The sequence below is a fragment of the Moschus berezovskii genome, chromosome 6, assembly GCF_049115385.1.
Source record: "Moschus berezovskii isolate FMDL1 chromosome 6, NW_MosBer_1.0, whole genome shotgun sequence".
Lineage (NCBI taxonomy): Eukaryota > Metazoa > Chordata > Mammalia > Artiodactyla > Moschidae > Moschus > Moschus berezovskii.
This window is the reverse complement of record NC_142465.1, coordinates 31,132,016-31,152,010: the sequence shown is the minus strand read 5'-3', so window position 1 is coordinate 31,152,010 and position 19,995 is coordinate 31,132,016. Positions and strand designations below refer to the sequence as shown.

The window sequence follows — 19,995 nt, the reverse complement described above, 5'->3', positions numbered from 1 at the left end:
AGTGCCCTTCGCCACCCCCTCCTCCAGCCCTATCCCTGGCCCCGTGTACCGGAAAGGATGCCCCTGTCCCGGCTGTACTGATAAATATGGAAACTCCATCTTTATTGGCTGTATAAACATCTCTGGTCTGTACATACATTTCATACATCATAGTGCGGGGCCTGAAGGCAGGGCCAAAATGGAGGCGCCCGCAGTACAACAGCTCCCTGCTTCCCCTGAAGCCCTGCCCACTCTCCCCAAACCACGGCTCCTGCGCCCGCTCCCTCCCAGAAGTCACTGTGTGGGGAGGGGTCGGGGTCAAGAGGCCAGGAGATAGGAGGGCTTGGTGGGGGAGGACGCGTGTAAGTGCTAGATCAAACACTGACGCACAACAGGCAACTGGCACAGGCGCAGGCGGGGCGCGGGCGGGGCAGGGAGCAGAGCACGGGCGCTCACGGGGCTCTGGGGTCCTGCCCTCACCCTGTGGGGGGGAGGCTCTGGGGTCGCAACCTGCATCCTCGGGAACTAGAGACAAATGTGCCACAGGTGAGCAGAGGAGGCCCAGAGGGAGACAGGAGCAAAGGCTCCATTCCCGGACCTGACAGCCCCTCTCTGCGTGCCCTGGGCACCATCTACGTGTGTACAGCTGGGGGAGCGCCAGAGACGGGGATTCTCAGGACCGTGGTGCCCCAGCAGGTCGTGAGGGAGGAAGCTGGCTCTGGGGGCAGAGGATAGAGGCCCTCGAGTAGTCTTCTAGGGACAGTATCCAGTGAGGAGAGCGAGGGCCCTAGAGAGCCCCCCCAGCCCAGCCAGGGGGGCGACAGCAGCAACTGGTTCACACAATGACGAAGATGGAAGAGAAGAGGAGCTGCCCCAGGAACACCGGTCAACGGGGGCGGGGCTGAACAGCTCCACCCTCTCAAGCCTCAGGCCCAACAGCAGCTGAGACAAAGCACGCACTCCTCTCCCCTCACAGGAGCCAGGCCCACGCCCAAAACCAAGGGGACCTGGCCATAGAGCAACACCACCCTTCGGGCCTATTCCTGTCCAACCAGGGTCTCTCGCACAGGGACTGACGACTGGGGCAGCCCTGGGTCAGAAACGTGGGCATGGAGGAGTGTGGCAGGGGCCTGACCTGGTAGGGGCAGAGTGCCGACACACCCCCTGGGGCCTGCTGGGTAGGCAGATCCTTGGGGAGTCAGGAACTTGGTACCTGGTTCTGCAAAGGGAGGGGACGGGGGGAGGGGCAGGTCCGGGGAGAAGGCCTAGCCACTCAGAGGGTGCAGATCCACTTTGACTTTTTCCCCACAGCTCAGCATCCCAATGGTGGGGAAGAAGCCCCCAGAAGGTACAACAGCATCCTTCTTCCCAATGATCTTGCCATTCCGAGTGAAGAAAACCTAGGGGTGGAGGAGGAGAGTGGGATGGGCAGCAGGCTCTGCATGATGCTGGGGCTACAGAGGCCTGAACCCCATCCCTCCCAACCCCCGCCACCGCAGGAGAGAGACGGAGGGCGACGCAGGAGGTGACCACGAGGGGGCGTCCAGAGGCCGGGAACCAGCCTCCCCACTCAGCAGCCCGGCGCCCCCTCCCCAGGTTCCGCCCTCTCTTCCGCAGGGACGCCAGCCCCGCCCAGCCCCAGACCCCCGCGCTCACCACCACCTTCCTGCCCTCGTGCTCTTGCTCTATCTCCTCCCCGTCGTCTTCCTCTTCCTCCTCTTCCTCTTCCTCCTCCCCTTCCTGGTGCAGATACATGACATTCCGGACATTCCGCACAGCTCGGGCAGTCGGGGACAGGATCACTGTGTCACAGCTGTCATCGCTGTCACCTAAGAAGCCAGGAAACCCGAGCTCCTGCGGTTCTGCCCGCAGAACCCCCTCTGCCCGCAGAACCCCCTCTGCCTGGCCAGCCAGGTTGGCCACGGACACCCCCACTCACCCTCACTGTCCAGGATGTAGTCCCGGGGGAACATGATTCCACAGCCCATTATGTCCCCTTTGTAACAGCGTGGTCCGAAGGGGTCCCCCACGCCGCTGCCATGAAAGATCTTCCCGTCGTCTGTTGGGAGGAGGGGAGACTACACGCACCTGCAGGAGGAGCTGACACCCTACACCCCCAGAGCGCACCCTGCTGGAAGCCAAGTGTCCCTCCTTCCCTCTCTGGCCCCAAGGAAGGGAGGAGAGACAATGAGGGCACCAGAAGAGAGACACACGTCTGTGCCCTCAAAGGGCTGAGGGGGAACTCCCTTGGGAGCTGATTAGAGAGCGGAGAGGGGCCTCGGAGGGGAGGGAGAGGTGGGACCAGGAACTCAAGGCTCGTCCTTTCTAAAGAAAGCCCACAAGGAAATCGAACCAGTCAAAGGAAGAAAATGCAGAATCTGCAGGAAGGGAGCAGGGGGAGCCAACTCAGAGGCCTGGAATGTCCAGTTTGGGCCCAGCTTCCCCGCCCCTGTTCTGCTCCCCTGGCTTGTAGGGCTGGGAGGAAAAACAGAGAAGAAAGCGCTAGCAGCTTGGGAAGGGGACAGCAGGGGGCACCAGGGGAGTCTCTCAGGTCAGATGCTGGCGGAGAGGCCCCTCGCGCGGGGTCACAAAAATGGGTGTCCCTGAACGCCCCCATCCCCACAGCCCCTGCTCCCCCAGGGCAGCCCCTCACGCACCTGCATGATAAGCCACAGACCCTCTGCTCCAGCCAGGGTGCCTGTTCTTGGGATAATCCTATGCCAACGTGAAAAAAGGAAAGCTGTGGTACCATGCAAAGAAGATGGGAGTCTGGCATCTGAACCCTCACCTTCTGGAACAAGCTACAACCTAGATGGCTGCTTCCACCCCAGCAGGCTCACATCTTCAGGCACTGGAGGTTGCGGGGGGTGGGGGCGGAGTGAGAAGGTGCTGGGGTGCCAGAGTTGTGGGGTGCCCTCACCCCCCATCCAGGCCCTGGTGTGTGTGTGTGGTAGGCTCACAACCCTCTGTCAGCCCCAAGGTGACTGGGCGTCTGTGCCCTTACCTAGCAGACACACACGACCTTTCTGTCTCAGGTTAAGACCCCTCTCTGCAGCCGGGCCCCTTCACCTCCCTAGGAGCTCCCAGCTCTAGACCAGAAGCCCCGAAGCTGAGCATCCCCCAGGCAGAAAGCCAGCATTAGTGCCCACCTTCCGGGCCAGCCCCAAGGCGATGTAGCATTTCTCTCCAGGGTCCACGATCTCCACCTCAAAGTAGTGGCTACGGGTGCTGAGTGGGCGCCGGGCCTGGGCCAGCCCCACGTCCACGATGCTCTTGCCCTTGCCCAAGTACTCCAGCAGCTGTGGGGAGACAGTTAGGGGTGGGGGCCAGGCTGACACCCCTCTGGAAACCTGGCTCCAAGGCTGTCTGGGGACCAGTTTCCTGTCTCTCACAGAAAGCCGGGCTGCAAGGGAAGTGGTGCTGGAGGCACAGGAGGGACTTAGTGCTCTCAGCAGGCAGGGAAGAACAGGGATGGGGCGGGGGAGTGGAGGTGGCAGCAGCAGCACGAGGGCCGAGCCCCCTACTGAAGACTGCACCCACCTGCCTACTGAGCCAAGGACCCTCTCCTTGCTGTGGGGAGACAGGAGAGCAGCCCCAAGATCCCAATGGCTGGGCGCCAAGACCACACAGGGCTCTCTCGGCCATCACTTCCCTCAGTCACCGTGCCTGCCAGCAAAGGGCCACCCAGGGGCCCTGAACACAGAGAAGAGGAGAAGCAAAGGTTAGGCCAAGAGGAAGCCTGTTGGCTTTCTCAGGGTGCCTCGGGAGGCCAAAGAGAATGCAGAGGTTAGGGGCCAAGTCCAGACGTCTGGGGGAGGGGAGACAGCTCAGAAGCCAGTTCTGCCTGGGATGGGACTGATAGTTTCTCAAGGGCTTTGTTGTACTTGGCTTTGAAAAGAGCTGTTTGTAGCCTTGTCGGGGAGGTGCCAGAGAGCCAGGGACCGACCAGCTCTGCTCCTGCATTCAATGTGTGGGAGGGGGCAGGCAGAGCAGGGCGACAAAGGCAGGCATTCCTGCTCCCAGCCCCTCGCAGCTCTTTTAAGCTGGAGCAGGGGTGTGGAGGGGAGCTGACTCCTCCGATGGGCTCCTGGGGCTCCTCAACCCCACAGTGATCCTGCCTGGGCAAGATGGGGCAGCAACCCCCAACCTGGGAGGATTTATTTATCAGTTGTCATGGTAACAGTGGGGCCGTGACTCAACCCTGTCCCCTCTGTCCCCCACCCTCAGCATCACCTGGAATTCCTTAATCCCTTTTTAATTACCCAAACTGCCCCTCAAGACTTTCTTCTACCCTCCCACCCTTCTGGCCCTGAAGAAAACTCACTCCCTGGGGACCTCCTTCACTTCTTCCCGGCAAGCCTTGGGACTGGCCTCTCACCCTGCAAAGAACTCCTGCCTGAACAGGAAAGGCATCACGCTCGTCGGCACCAGCACCCAAGCCTCCGTGTGTCTTCAGCAGAGGGAGAGGCCACATCCTCCCCACCCCTTCAGGGAGGCCTGGCCTACCCTCACCCTGGAGCCCCGAAACCCTGGCACCACAAGTCCATCCTCCCCTCCGCCCCAGAGAAACGCAGGCAGGCGGGGGACAGGGGCACCAGGAGAAAAGCTGGAGGTGTGTGGCAGATCGCTGGGCCTTTCTGCCCTCCTTTCTCCAGCCAGGACTGTACACACTTCAGGGCACCCTGGCTCCGTGACACTCGTAGCCCAAGTCTCCATATCTCACACTGCATTCTTCCATCAGAAATTCTTCCGATTTACCGGGTACTGTGAAGGCCCACCCTGTCTAAATTCTACTTCTGGTCCCCTGGGTGGGCTTGGCTCGGCCTGAATTCCTCCACTGTCTCTCTCCCCACAAGGCCGGGGGTGGGCTTGCGGGGTTATGGGTCTGATGCACATTAACTAGCATGGACTCCACCCAGTCTGAGCAGCCCCTAGCCCACCCTCTCCTCTGCACTGCCGAACTGGGTGGGGGACCCCACAGCTGCCCTTGACCCACGGCATCCAACTGGCCTCAATGTAGGAAACACAGTATTCTCCATTCTCAGAGCCAAAAGACAGCGGATCCAGATCCTGATCCTTGGGAAAATCCCGCCCAACCATTCCCTCTGCCTCGGCCCTGAGGACGGCAGACTGCCTTTTTGTCTATGCATGGGTGGGGAGGTATCCTTAAGTTACAAGACCAGGCGGGTGAAACACACTAATTCAACACACTAATTCGGGGCTCTGAAACCGACTGCCCACCCTGCAGAGCGGCTCAGAAAGCACAGCGGCTCACCGCCCAGAAGCCTAGGTTCCTCACACAGTCAGGAGAGGAACCACCACCTGCAGCTCCAGACACTGGTGACAAAGTGAAGGGCTCAGTCTGCACACGTCAGCCTTTCCTGAACTCAGGAAATGGGGGTTATACTAGAATACCCCAGTGTTCCAGCGCTCCCTAAACATTAACAATCGCCCCAAAGTTGCAACAGACTGGAACTGCCAATCACAAAGAAGGAAAGGATCTTTCGTCTCAGTCCTTACCCCCCCACACACCAGAACAGCCCCTGATCACCATTTCCCTAGGATACTCCCCAGATGACTCCACCCAGATGACCAACTGTCTTCCTCCCAAGGCTTCCTCCTCGAACAATGCCTCTATCAACATCTTTGGTGGGGGTAGCGGAACTCTTTCTTTAAGGCTCTCAAGATCCCCTACACCTTTCTCTACACACAACAGAAGACTTGAGAAGCCAAACAGCTCACCCCCACAGAGCAGAGGCTGTAGATCAGAGAGCCTCCTGCACCCCACACCTCCCTCACACCGGCAGCACCTACTCTTTGCCTCCTCTCCTGCTACGACCCGCCCTCGTCTTGCTAGCAGAGACCCTAATCCCTCTTGACAGGAGCAAGGGAGGGCTCAGTGCCCCGAGGGCCTAGAAGCAGCTGAAACACGAACCAGGAACACGCTTCCCACCGGCCAGCTCAGGCCCCAACACGGTCTCCTCCTGGGTTGGGTCTGGGGAGGCCCCCTGAGAGGGTGGGGCCTCATTCACCCCACCTTGTGTATGAAAGCTGTTGTCCTGTCACTAAGGACTTGTCAGAGGAGCTATGAACAGAAATGAGGAACAAAGACAGAATGAGTCTAACCCCCCAGCCCTACCCACTGCCCCTCGCCCTCAGCACGCCCTGTAAGCACACTGCGCAAGGCCTGCGGATGGGGATGAGCGGCAGCCTCCCCCATCTCAGAGCAAACATTGCAACAGCAGCTCTTCAGCATCCCAGAGCTCTGGAAAGGGGGCGCTCTCTAGGAGGGGAAAGTAAGGCAGGAGAAGCAGGAAAGCCTGTCCTCTGGAGAGAGCCAGGTCTGTCCATACATAGATCCTCAGATCAAACAAACACAACTGAGTATTAACAACTGTTAATCTAGGCAGTGGAGGCCCAGTGGGTGTTTACTGTCTACTTTTTCAGCTTTTCTGTATGCTGGAAACTTCTCAGAATGAATTGTTAGGGTTAAAAAACGAGTCTGGAGTTGGGGTCTCTCTTCTGTCTGGGAGGAGCCAGTGAGAAAGGAGATGAGAGGATAACACAGCACGAAACTGAAAGGAGGACAGAAGTGAAAGACTGGCAAGGTGGCCGAGAAGACTCACCCAGGAGCCCCGGCTAATGACACTAGACAGGAACATCTCTGGGAAAGTGGGCTGAAGCCCAGGAACTCAACTCATCCTGTGAGAAGGGGGCAGGAGAGACTGGTCATGGTAGAGTGGGCGTGGGGAGAGGGCAGCATATATCAGACAGTGGGAAGGATGGGGGCAGGGGTCACAGAAGGAATATCTAGGCTTAGTTCTGCTACCGATCCACTGTGACATTTGATCAAGTCTCTTTAATTTTCTCTGGGACTGTTTTCTCAGCAGTACGAGAGGATACGTGGGAGTGTGCGGGCAGTCACACAGCTGGGGCGGGGGGGCATGGTTTGAGGAGCTACCAGCATCTTGGGTCTTGGAGCCAGGGATGATAAATGTCCTGCCTATCAAGAAACTGTCTCACTTAAGATGACCACACTCTTCACACTGAGAAACCTGGGCGGGATGGCATCAAAGCCTGCCCCAGACTGCCCCGGACTTTTATGGTTCCACAGGGTGCTATCCTGGGAACATCATCAGGGCAGGAGAAATAGGCTGCAACCACAGCAGAGGTCGAGGTCCCTGGGAAGGGCTCCACACAGAGGGGGACGTAAAAACAGGAAGGGCAGAGGGGAGAAGCAGCTGCACCAGACATCTTTAGAAACAGGAGGCACAGGCACAGCCCAGTGACCTCTCCCAGGCTCCTACAGGCTGACACCACTCAGATCACCAGATTGGAAATACAGTGGATGGTCAGGAGGGACACGAAGGAGGAGGCCAGGAGGCAACAGTGCGGATGGCGGGTCAAAGGGCTGGAAGAAACTGGGTGAGTCACCCTCACCTGAAAGATGGGGTGGTTGGCAAGACTAGAAGAGAGGCCTCCCTCAAGAGGCTCATGTCCAAGGCAGCCCCAGAGGAGCAAGTACGCAGGGAACAGCATGCCTACCCTGCCAGCTGTCCCCAGCTGGGGTTGGGGCTTAAGAGAAGAGTTAAACTCGATAGCTTATATCTAAGAAAGAAAAAAAATTCTTAAATGTGTGGCCTAAGGGCACTGGAGGAAGGGCAGAGAGGAAGGAAGGCTATTTATAAACATCTACAGGATTCCGCATCAATTAGAAAAGATCGCCTGGGAGGAGCAAGGAGCAGAGTGGGGACAGGTCCAGGCGGGAAAGGACGCCAGGAAAACTCTTGAGGAGGTCAAGGATGAGAGCTGGAACATCCCCCTGGCTCAGCCCCAACTTCAACTCTGTAGATGTTGTCAGAATGATGGTGGAAGGGGAAAAGAAAGTAGAGATGAAGATCAGGGAGTGGGCATCTGAGGTCTCCGGGCTGGTGGCCATTGCAGTCCCTGGACCCCAGTGCCAGAAGGGAGTGCAGAGTGTGAGACTCCTCAGAGTGCACTCCTGCACGCTTCCTATCATTTTCCCTGGGTTGGACGCACCTTGCACTCCAGAAGTGGAGAGCCTTGCTCATAAACCACTCCCACCCCCCACTGCTTCTGTTTTGCTATCAAAGGCTGAGTTAAAAACAGCCTGGCTTGGGGTAAGAAGGCCAGAGGGTGGAGGAAAAGGTTGAGCCGGGAGCGGGAGGGCAGCAGAGGGACAATTCCAAGTGGGAGGCCTGAGCAGCCCACTAGAGGTCAGGGCCAGACCCCTGACTCAGCAGCCATCCACTTCCAAGCTAGCATGAGGCACAGAGGGTAGGTATGACGAAGTTCCCTCCCTCGAGGTCTATATACTTCCCAACCAAGTTTAAAATCTAGTCAGGGGACTAAGGCAGGTATGATGAGATGTATGTAAAGGCCAGCTTTGGAGGGTCAAGGACTCTCACTGAATCATCATCCGCCTCTATTCTCATCCTCTATAAAATGTAGGAAGGCCGAAGACACTGACGTGGATGCTTACTCAAAAAGGATCTTGAAGAACCTCTCCCAACGTGGTAGGATTTATGATGACACCTGAATGAAAAGTTGGGCCAGCTGGGCTGGGTTCAAGCCAAAAGGGAGGTCCAGGCATCCAGCCTCTCCAAAGTCAGCCCAGCCTCTCAAAGGCAGACAGACGTTCAGGACAGCAGTGTGTACCGCCCTGGGGACTGAAGGAACCAAAGAAGGCAAAGGAGAGCTACTGCTCTTCCCAGGGTTGAGCGATGAGCCTGAGCTCCCAAACCAAAGGGAAGGTGGAAAGGAGGACCAATGCTCAGAGAACACAGACCCGGACTCAAGGATCGTGTCAGGGTGCCAGGCACTCCTGCCCAAATTCTCACGTTCCAAAACCCTACAGAAGACACTGTCTTCACCGCCTATTCTAAGCAATTCTAAGAGCCACTGGGGCCCGGAGTCCCGCCCAGCGCCCTCCGCCCACCGCCCCCCGCCCCTTACTTACGGTTCCACAGACTCGGACGTCGTGTAGCCGGCCCCACTCATCCTCGTAACTGTCCACCATCATGACGCTGTCATCCTCACGGCCCAGCTCGGCATTGAGGTGCAGCCGCACCTCCTCACCCAGCGAGTGCATGCCCACTGCCGGAAACAGCCCGTCTGGGGACATGGGCATGATGGTGGAGCCCACCTGCGTTGTCGGGAGGGAAGGAAGGAGAGAGCTGCCGCCTGGCTCACTTTTCCCACAGCTCATCTAATTCTCACAAGGGGACTTTTGAGAATGATGCAACCAGTTATCATCACACACGCTGACAGGAAAGCAAAACAGAGGTACAGAGAAGTTTTAAAAAAAGCTGCTGAGCACTCCTGGCTGAGCAAGGAATCCACAGAGCTAGAAGGCAAATGCCATGTCTCTGAACGTGCCACCAAATACTTTTGGTACATGTTGAGCGTGGACTGGAGCAGGAAGAGAGCTCAGGATAGATGCTAAGGGAGGAAAACCCCTCAGCAGAGAACTGAGAAAGCGATTTCCCTGGGTAGGAAGTGGGGCTGCGGAGGAGAAGGAAGACAGACTGGGTCTCTCCTATGTGTTCTTATCCCAGCCCTCCACCATCACTAGCCTTTGAAGAGGGAAGGAAAGGAGAAGTGAACCAAGGAACACAAAACACAGGGAAGACATATCCTCAAAAGCATTCAAGTCAAAAGTCCCAAGACGACCTCCAGCTTACAGAGCCAGGCCATACACTCTCCCTCTTTTTTCCTGCTCAAAACCTTCCGCCACATCACCCCATTCTGTCCCCACCAAATTCTGCCCCTCCTCCACTGCATAAACTTGCCCCTCTGTGTCTATCACCTGGGGACAGTCCCAGCTTCCCCTGGGTGAGGGGAGGGTCTTCACATGCAGGAGAGCCCAGCAGAATTTAAGACTGAACTGAAGAAGATGGGAAATGAGCCCAGGGGGCCCTGGGCCAGTGCCAGCCAGCAGACTCTTTCACAGCACTCACACAAACCCCGGACAGCTTCAAGCCATTTAAATCCCACTCAGGATGTCCCACTTACCCGCTTCCCATTTTTAGTGAAGAAGATCTGGGCAGTCTGCACATCAAAGGACACTGGCTCAATGCCACAACCAATCCGGTCCCCAGAGTTGCACTTTGACCCAAACTGGCGACCCTTGGCTCGGCCATTGTAAAGCCTGTGGATAGGGCGGAACGACACACGGATCTGAGCCTGGCCTCCCAACTTCTCCCCTGTGCTCCTGCTCCCGATCACTCTGCAACGCCTGCGTCCTCGTATGAGCTCCACCCTCCCCTTTAAGTCTGCAAACCTCCAAGGAGAGTCAACAGGCCACCTTCCTGACCTGATCAGAAAAATCTAGGAAAATACCCCAAGACCAGTGAAGGAATGGCCAAAGCTACCCTGAGGTAGTCCATTGTATCTAAGATTCCCAAATCTGCAGAAAAGGGGTTGGGTGCCCCAAGAGGCAACTCACTTGCCATCATCAGCATGGTAGGCCACAGAGTCAGGCAACCAGCCAGGCTGGTGATCCAAGCTGTAGTACTGAGGGACCAGTCCCACAGCAATGGTGCCCCGGACCCCACTGTCGACAATCGACACCTGGAGGAGAGCAGGACACACTGAGCACAGAGGGGAACAGACATCCAAAGGGGCCGAGGGTGAAAGAGCCAGGAGACAAGGGACCAAAGAGAAAGGGCCCCAGAAGAAGGGCTGGGGAAAGTGGGGGCCCACTTTACCACAGTTACTTAGGAAATAATTTCCAAGCTATGGAAAAAGATAGGAGATGGAGTAGATGCCGGGCTTGGGCTAGGGTATGAGAAAAGACATGGGTCACATTCTACCTAGGTGAAGGGCAGGAGAGCCAAAGGGACAGGGTGACAGGACTCTACAGTGCCTCTCAGATTAGGCATCATGATATCCTGGGCCCTTTTCCCAGACAACAGGATAATCCTGATGGAAAGTTTAAAGAACTAGGTCAAGAATCCAGGAAAAGAGCTCCCTGGAACTAAACCATTTCACCCCCTGCTCTGCCCACCCATAGCCTTGATCACCTCAAAATAATTGCTGTCCTTTGTCAGGGGTCGAGAAGCCACATAGCAGCCAACTTCACCAGAGTTTCCATGGTAACTGAAGGGGAAAAGAAGAGGGAGGTCCATTAGCATCCTAGCCCAGGAGTTTGCGGGAGCGCCTTAGGGACCCCAACCCCACCTGCTGAGGGCCAGCAGAGAGGAGAATCCACCTGGTCACACTGGGGATATCTGCACAAATACCATAACAAGATACTTGAGATCACCCGCTCCCTCCAGCAAGGGTCAACCCATACCAGACCACTGGAAGCCTGGCTTATGCACTGCCAGTGGGGAAGAGAAGGCAGAGCCTCCCGCAGTGGCCTATCAGGCGGCCTCACACCCTGTCTGACCGCAATCCTTCATGCTGCAGCTTCAGCCCGTTTCCTCTGGCTCTGTCCTCAGTGGAGTTTGAGAACGGCTAGTCTTTACCCTCTGGACCAAAGCCTTTCATAGACTCAAACAGTTATTCACTCCCCACTCCTCAACTTTCTTGTTTCCAGGCTAGATAGCACTACTGCTGTCCCTCTTCCAGTGACAACTCTGTGAGAGAATTCGGTTCCAACGGAGTCAGGGGAGAGTTTCAAGCCAGAAAACAGAGAAAACAAACACACAAATCAAAGGGCTGGAAGCCAGTGAGCAGGATGCACTACCGGGCCATCCTTCCCCAAACAGGACATCCACTGCCTTTGAAATGGTCATTCTTTCACCAAATCCAACTCAAGAGATGCAGGCAGGAGACCCAGGCATCGCACAGACTCACTGGAGTCCTCTCGGCAAGACAGCTGGGCAACTCCTGAGACCCCTGCAGCCTCCATCTCCGACATGACTGCTTCCGATGCAGATGGGGACAGAGGGGCCCAGAGACACAGGCAAAGAGGGGTGCAGGGTGAAGAAGCACACCGCTCCATTCAGAGAGGCCTCCGGAGCCCACTGCATCCCCGTGCAGTGTCAACAGGTCTCTGCTTCTGCAGAAGCCCCTTTTCCTCTCTGAGACCTGACACAGAAAGGAAAATGTGAAAGCCCGCCCTGAAACTCACCTCAAAGTGTCTCCGTCTACAAGAATATGCTTGAACCTCTCCTGGTACCGGAAAGCCCGGACCTCGCGGATCTCCCGGATCCGCCGGCGCCAGTTCAGAAACCGGTAGTGCAGGTTGAGGTCATCCATCTTGTTCATGAGAACAAACCTGCAGGGGGAGAAGCGACTTGAGGAAGAGGAAGCGCGGCCCTGAGCACCTCAGCAGGTTCTACCCGGAATGCAGAAAGGACTCTAGACCTGAAGCCAGTTGCCTAGGTTGACCTTCACAATCCCCACCCTCATCCTTTCATTCAGCAAACATTTGCTGAGCTCCCACTCTGTGCTCCTGCTGTCCAAGGGGCTATGGATACAGCTGTGAACAAGATGAAAGTGAAAGTGAAGTCTCTCAGTCGTGTCCGACTCTTCGCAACCCCATGGACTGTAGCCTACCACTCCTCAGTCCGTGGAATTTTCCAGGCAAGAGTACTGGAGTGGGTTGTGACTATTCTCATAGCGCTTCCATTCTACCCAGGGAGACACGACAGACAATAGACAGACATGACAATGTTAGACAGTGCAGGAATAAGCACAGTGACGTGACGAAAGAATAACAAGTTGAACTCAATGAGATGAAAAGGTGACTGGCATGTGACAAGCCCAAGAAAGTGCATCCCAGGCAGAGGGGACAGCCAGAACACAGGTCCTGAGGTGCAAGGCAGCTGGCATGATAGGAAAATAAAAAGGACAGGTGGCTGGTGTGCAACGAATGTGAGGCAGAAAAAATGTACCAGAAAAGGATGGAAGGAAGGAAGGGGCCAGATCAATACTCTGCAGACCATGTTAAGGAGTTTAAATTTTATTCCAAGTATGATGGGAAAGCTCTGGAGGGTTTTAAGAAAAGAAATGATATGTTTCTAAGGCTTATCTGATTGTAAAGATCATTCAGGCGGCTGGCTGGAGACTAAACTCATCACAAGATGAGCAAAACAGAGTGGCAAACAATCAGGAGGCTGCAGCTGCTGTTCTAATGAGAAATGGCATCCACAAAGATGGTAGGAGTGAAGATGGAGAGGAGTAGGATGACCCAGGTATTTAAACCACCAACAGTGCTAACGCATAGGTGAATGAATTTTCCCCAAAGTGACAAAAAGAGGAGTTACTTTCTCTCCCCAGATCCCAAACCCTGGGACAAGGGTTCCATCAAGGCCTGACAGTGTCCTGCACACAGTAGGGGTTTAGGAAGCTGGCTAGGCTAAATTCACTCCGCATGCGCATATTACAAGCTTCTGCAGTAGCTACAAACCACTGTGTGGCTCAGGAGGGTAGGCACCTGCGGGAAAGCCCTAGGACTGGCCTCCTCGGCACTCGGCCAGGGCTCGACCCCAGGTTGATGCTGGCGCCCCAGACCTAGGGGCATCTGCTTGCCTAGAATCCCATGGCCTTCGCACCAGCGAGAGGAGGCCGCACCGGGCCCCGCCTCCACCCGGATCACTCCGAGGAGACCCGGGGGAAAGGAGCACTGGCCCGTCAGTGTGACTACGCCCAGACTCCCCAGGCCCTGCACTGGGCCGAGAAGGGTCCCCAGAGAGGAAGCCCAGCGACCAGAGCGCAAGGCCCCGCCCCTGACCCCGAAGCCTCCGCCCAGGACCCCAGCCTCCCGCCTCAGGCTCGGTGGAGACCGACCCGAGGCCTCCGGGACCCCGCCCCCGATCCCCGCCTACCGGGGCCGCCGCGTCCTCCTCATCCATAGGCCTCTCAGCTCCGCACACTAGCTCTTCGGCCGCCGCCACCACACACATCCGGGTCCCCGCCCTTCCTACGCTCCCCGAGCCCCGCCCCTTTGCACCCACTCTGGCCAATCTGCAGCGGCCGAGGACGACAGGCACCTGCAGGAGCCAATCGAAGGACGCAGGCCGGATCGGGCGCGGCCCGGTGAACCGGGTACCTAGCGCCGGGTAGGGGCCGGTCGACCCGGCCGCAGAGAGGGTGATAGGCGGCGACGTGGCGCCCCGGGCGCTGACTGGCCGGTCGAGGGGCGGCTCCCGCCCCGGGGGGGGCGGGCGGGGAAGGTCGCTGCGTACCCACAAATACTGTGACTATTCCCTCAGCGCTAGTTCCGTGTCAGACGTGATGCTAAGAGCTCTGTAGCAATGTCCTTTTAATCCGCTCAACAGCCTTATGAAATGAGTCTTATTTTAAATCCTGTTTGCGGGTGCAGAGCCTGAGACTGGTCTCCATAACGCGTGTACCTGTTACCATATGTTTTGGATAACCAGAGTTATACCATTACCGTGTGGTTTATATTCTCCCGAGCTCCATTTCATGTCACCTTGCCTTCATTCTGGGCAAGGCATTCCTACCAGGAGAAAACTTCGAATGTAAAAAGCAGAGGGGTTGGTGTGACTTAAGCAAGGTTACGCTGGGGCCATAATGAGTAGGGAAGATGGATATGGTACTGACCTTTATCGCACACCTACTGGAGGGTGATTATTGCCCTTCTGGGGAGGACGTTCCCCATTTCCTCCCATTACCAAATTTCTTATCCGGGTAGGAAGGTTTTTGTCTGTCCTCTGTGTTGTTTTTTAAGTCTTTATTGAATCTGTTACAATATTGCTTCTATGTTTCGGTGTTTTGGCCATGAGGCATGTGGGATCTTAGCTCCCTTTCCCGGGATGGAACCCACAGGTTCTGCACTGGAAGGTGAAGTCTTGGCCACTGGACCACCACTGGACCACCAGGGGATATCCCCCCTCCTCTGTAGTCTTATACCATTTTCTTTGCACCTCATTTACAGCACTTTATTACAGTCTTACTTTTACTATCTATGTGTGTAGATCTCTCTCTGCTGGAGTGTGAGGTCCTTCTGACCCGTGGGAGCTATCCTATTCTTATCATAAAGAGGTGCTCTACAGATGTTGAATGAAATGGAAGCCATGCTTTCCTATAACATAAACAGTGACCACTTGGCATAATGGAAATAGGTGTCAGAAATAGATGTAGACTGGGAATTCACTTCAGTTCAGTTGCTCAGTCGTGTCCGACTCTCTGCGACCCCATGAATCATGGCACGTCAGGCCTCCCTGTCCATCACCAACTCCCGGAGTTCACTCAAACTCATGTCCATCGAGTCAGTGATGCCATCCAGCCATCTCATTCTCTGTTGTCCCCGTCTCCTCCTGCCCCCAATCCCTCCCAGCATCAGAGTCTTTTCCAGTGAGTCAACTCTTCGCGTGAGGTGGCCAAGGAGTTTCAGCTTTAGCATCAGTCCTTCCAATGAACACCCAGGATTGATCTCCTTTAGAATGGACTGGTTGGATCTCCTTGCAGTCTATAGGACTCTCAAGAGTCTTCTCCAGCACCACAGTTCAAAAGCATCAATTCTTTGGCAATCAGCTTTCTTCACAGTCCAACTCTCACATCCATACATGACCACTGGAAAAACCACAGCCTTCACTAGACGGACCTTGGTTGGCAAAGTAATGTCTCTGCTTTTTAACATGCTATCAAGGTTGGTCATAACTTTCCTTCCAAGGAGTAAGCATCTTTTAATTTCATGGCTGCAATCAGCATCCACAGTGATTTTGGAGTCCAAAAAAATAGTCTGACACTGTTTCCACTGTTTCTCCATCTATTTCCCATGAAGTTATGGGACCAGATGCCATGATCTTCGTTTTCTGAATGTTGAGCTTCAAGCCAACTTTCTCGCTCTCCTCTTTCACTTTCATCAAGAGGCTTTTTAGTTCCTCTTCACTTTCTGCCATAAGGGTGGTGTTATCTGCATATCTGAGGTTATTGATATTTCTCCCAGCAATCTTGATTCCAGCTTGTGCTTCTTCCAGCCCAGCGTTCCTCAGACTGGAAATTAGGAAATCTGAATTAGAACCCCAGATCTGTGACTAACATTTACTTGTCATGTTTCCTTAGGCACCTTAATATGGGGCAGTTATTCAGGCTTTCCTGAAAAGTAGATGACAGTGATTTTGTATAATGTCCCTCAGTTTCATTTTGTCCAACTATCATTTTACTCGTTATTATACTAAGGTTATACGTTAACAACTTTATTCAGATCTATGAGTAATTTTTGTATATGTTATGAGGTATAGATGAAAGTTCTTTTTTTTTTTACACATGGAGATCCAACCGTTCCAGTAGAATTTGTTGGAAAGACTGTCCTTTCTCTGCTGAATTCTTTTGCACCTTTGTCAAACATGTATTGAACAACTGTTATTAAAAATACTTTAGGGGACTTGCCTGGTGGTCTAGTGGTTGGGACTCCATGCTTCCAATGCAGGGGGTGTGGATTCGATCCCTGGTTGGGGAATTAAGATCCTATATACTACAGGGTAGGGCCAAAAATAAAATTTTAAAAGTGTTTTAAAAAAAGAAATCAATTAGCCATATTCTTGTGGGTCTATTTCTAAACTCTAGGTTCCACTGATGTGTTTTAAGTTTTGATTATTATAATTTTATAATAAGTCTTGAAATCAGGTACTATAAGTCTTTCAATTTTGTTCTTTTTAAAAAGTTGGTTTGAGTTACTCCAGGTCTTTTGCATTTCCATATGAGACTATCAGTTTGCCAATTTCTACCAAAAAAGCCCTCTGGGAATTTAATTGCCATTGCACTGAATCTATTGATCAATTTTGGGAGAACTGACATTTTAACAATATGGAGTCCAATCCAGGAGGATTGTACTGATGTCTTCCACTCTAATCCAGTACCACAGAGCTCATTTTAGCCTTCCTCCCTACTTCTCTGTCACTTCTCTCTCAGACAAAGAGAAACCCAATATCCATTACTTATTTGCTCAACCCCAGTGTACATTAAGCAGTTTCAAAATTTTTAATCCATAAGCCCATGAGAAACAAATTTATCAACGAGAGTACAGTGTTTATGTACGTATAGAGCATGCCATTCCATTTATCATTAGCCTTACAGTTTCCAGTCAAAACACTGTTTTCCAAAGTTACTTAGGTCAGCACCTTTTTCCCCTCACCACCGCAGTGTGTTTATGTCATACATGTATAATATAGTTAGATCTATCCGTTACAGTCTGCCTTCTATCCTGGAATACCCTACCATCCTGTTTGATTTTTTTTAGGTGTTAAGCATGTGTTGGATGGACAGATATTAATTCTAAGCTCCCTGTGAATACAATTCCTCCTTAATTATGTCCGTGTCATATAGTTACATCCACATAAATAAATGCTCTATCAATCTATTGATCTTTATTCATGTAATTATCCAAAAAAAGCAAACTTCAGATCTGCAGTTATTACTCCTTCTTCACTAATGATTCCCAGCTCCTAACCATCTGGCTAACTCCAGCCCAGTCTAGAAAACTCCTCTGCTCCCTTTCTAGTTTACCTTTGTCTGGTGTAACGGGGACCCTGGGAATCTACGCAGAACAAGTCATGCACACACACCCGCTGCATGACACCATGCTCTCATACCTCTTACACAAAGATGTGCTTTTCTGAGAGCCTCCACACTTCCCTCTCTTCAACCTACCTTAACCTATCTTTTCTCCTAACTTCTATTTTAAAGGCCTATTCTCCAGGAAACCCTCTTTGATTTATCCAGGGGCCAGGTTTCCCTCTGTTATTGAACCCTGACCACACTGGGCCTCTCAGTCTCTTTGGCCTTTACTCGAAGAACAACAGGAGGGATAGGGAAAGTGAGAGGAGGGGGTGAAGGGCTGAGAAAGCCAAGGGCTGCCCTGGGTGGCCTGGGCTAGCTAAGAAGTATAGAAGCACCAGTGGAGGCTCCAGAGAGTTACAATGTACCCCCTTCACCTCTCAAGGCCCTCCCCCAGGACTGCCTTTGTTCGCACCCAAAACAACAACCTTTACTTGTATCAATTCCAAACATGAGCTAGGAGCTGTGGGTCCAGAGATGAAGGTATGGGGCTCTTGTTCTCAAAACACTCATAACCTAATTGGAAAAAATAAGACATGAGAAAAGATAAGCAGACATTTAAAACAGCAACATAATAATATAGATGAATTCAGAGAAAGGCAGACCACTGGCCAAGCAGGTGGGGAAGAGGTGGTAGAATCTGGTCTGTAGTAAGAGGAATGGCAGAAATAGATGTTTTTCTGGAACTCTCTTGCCCACCTCAGGCGAAGAGTTGACTCACTGGAAAAGACTCTGATGCTGGGAGGGATTGGGGGCAGGAGGAGAAGGGAACAACGGAGAATGAGGTGGCTGGACAGCATCACCGACTCAATGGACATGAGTTTGAGTGAACTCCGGGAGTTGATGGACAGGGAGGCCTGGCGTGCAGTGATTCATGGGGTCGCGAAGAGTCAGACATGACTGAGAGACTGAACTGAACTGAACTGAACTGAACTGAACTGAACTGAAGAGGAATGGCAGGGGGGAGTTTCATCCTTATGAGCTGAAGACTTGTAGTCCAGATTACCTCTGAGCATCACACCTTAACTTCCCCTAATCTCAGTTCAGACTCAGAGATGAGAAACTGCCAAGGGGTTCTGGGGAGGGTGATCCCACCAACTGGTTGAACCCGAGTGTGCTTCCAGAGCCAACTGTCCACCGGGCCATGACTGCCATATGGGAGCAGAGGTCCTCAGGCAGGGAAGAGGGGCACAGAGTACCACAAAGGCGTTTGAGGAAGAGAGAGCCACAGGAGCAAGATCAACTGGGAGGCTGCATGTGGGACAGATGGCAGAAATCAGAGGCTGGAGACCAGCTGAGGGTATCACAACAGTTCCCGTCAGACCCACACCAGACTGAGGCCACGTCATGACGGCTCATTTAGCCATCGCTCTGGGGCTTTCCATCTGTAGACTGTGCTACCACCCATCTTTCTGCAGACTCAGCGCTCAAAAGGATCCAGGCAGGACCCCTGGCTCTCAAAAGGAAGTCAGCACCTGATGGAGCGGTGGGTTTGGAGGGACCGGTGTGGGTGAGAGGAGTAGGAGGACAGAGCGTAACCTGCAAGAGAAGGAAGTCCTGCCAAGGTTTATTTATAAAAAGCCTAAGTAACAGCCCATGCTGTCTAGCCTTTTCACAGCACCGACAGAAGCTTTCTCTCCACAGAGGCCAGACAGGGTCCCAGGGGTCTGTTTTGATCTACGCTCCATCCTGAGCACTTACTGTGACCTTCAGACCTCTGCTCTGGGTGCTGAGGTGAAAGGTATCCCAAAGGGAGGAAAGCAGAGTTTGAGAGTCTCAGTCTGCAAGAAAAAGCCTAGTTAGATCTCAACACTGGAAGCACACAGCTCTGGACACCTAGGCTGAAGGCATGGGGAAGAGGGAAGAGCAGTGCTGGGGAGGCAGGTCGACTGGGCTGTTCAGGGCTGTGCTGAGACTACGTGGCAGGACCAGGCTGGGCAGTGAGTATAACCAGGGGAAATTTGTAGAGGTGGTAGAAGGGTGCACGGGGGAATTTGGGAAGGGAGCAGTGGATGAGAGAGGCTGGCAGAGTATTGGTCTTCTGTGCAATAAAACCTGCAAAATCACTTTACCCAAACTTTATTTAGAAGCCACACTGAGATCCTGCAGGAGCAGGATCCCAGCTTTCCACAGAACTTTCCGTCTTATTCAAGAGCAACAAGGTGGAGTCAGGAGAAAAGCCCTAGCCAGAGACATGTGCTGGGCAAAATAAATAGTGATAAGGACAGAGGGACAGGATGGCGCGCACTACCCTGAGGTCAGAGCTTGAAGCAGGAGGCCCCAGAGCCTCCCAGAGTAGAGGAGAGCTGCCCCTCCCCACGGCCCCAGCACCCTCCTCCCTGCCTGCCCAATCTTCGGCCACTGGGAGATACTGCTTTCCAAATGTCCTAGGGTCCTAGGGTAGCCCTGCGGGGAGGGGGCTGGGAGTAACTTTTTTTTTTTTTTTCATTTACGGAAAAGTTCAGGAAGCTCTTGCTGACATTCTTGCTTGGGGGCCCAGAATTTAAACTTAGTCACTGC

The 19,995-nt window shown here is 53.7% G+C and overlaps 1 protein-coding gene across 1 annotated transcript; it reads right to left on the bottom strand.

The window, feature by feature from the left end:
- Positions 1-75: 75 nt before the first annotated feature.
- On the bottom strand, positions 76-13,878 carry SPRYD3 (SPRY domain containing 3). The gene is made up of 11 exons (XM_055396549.2): positions 13,779-13,878; positions 12,080-12,226; positions 11,025-11,100; positions 10,448-10,572; positions 10,015-10,150; positions 8,960-9,145; positions 3,129-3,278; positions 2,637-2,694; positions 1,919-2,038; positions 1,636-1,808; positions 76-1,379 (listed from the first exon to the last, which is right to left on the bottom strand). The coding sequence occupies exons 1-11, from the start codon at positions 13,799-13,801 to the stop codon at positions 1,245-1,247; spliced, it is 1,329 nt and encodes a 442-aa protein (XP_055252524.1). The 5' UTR covers positions 13,802-13,878; the 3' UTR covers positions 76-1,244.
- Positions 13,879-19,995: the final 6,117 nt, after the last annotated feature.

Bases quoted from the DNA above. Each gene is read 5' to 3' on its own strand.
- SPRYD3 (XM_055396549.2), bottom strand. From the start codon at position 13,801: ATGAGGAGGACGCGGCGGCCCCG. The intron at 10,151-10,447 runs GTGAGTTGCCTC...CCCTATCCACAG, and splicing joins TACCATGCTGATGATGGCAA to GCTTTACAATGGCCGAGCCA. The intron at 1,380-1,635 runs GTGAGCGCGGGG...CTCCACCCCTAG, and splicing joins ACGAGGGCAGGAAGGTGGTG to GTTTTCTTCACTCGGAATGG.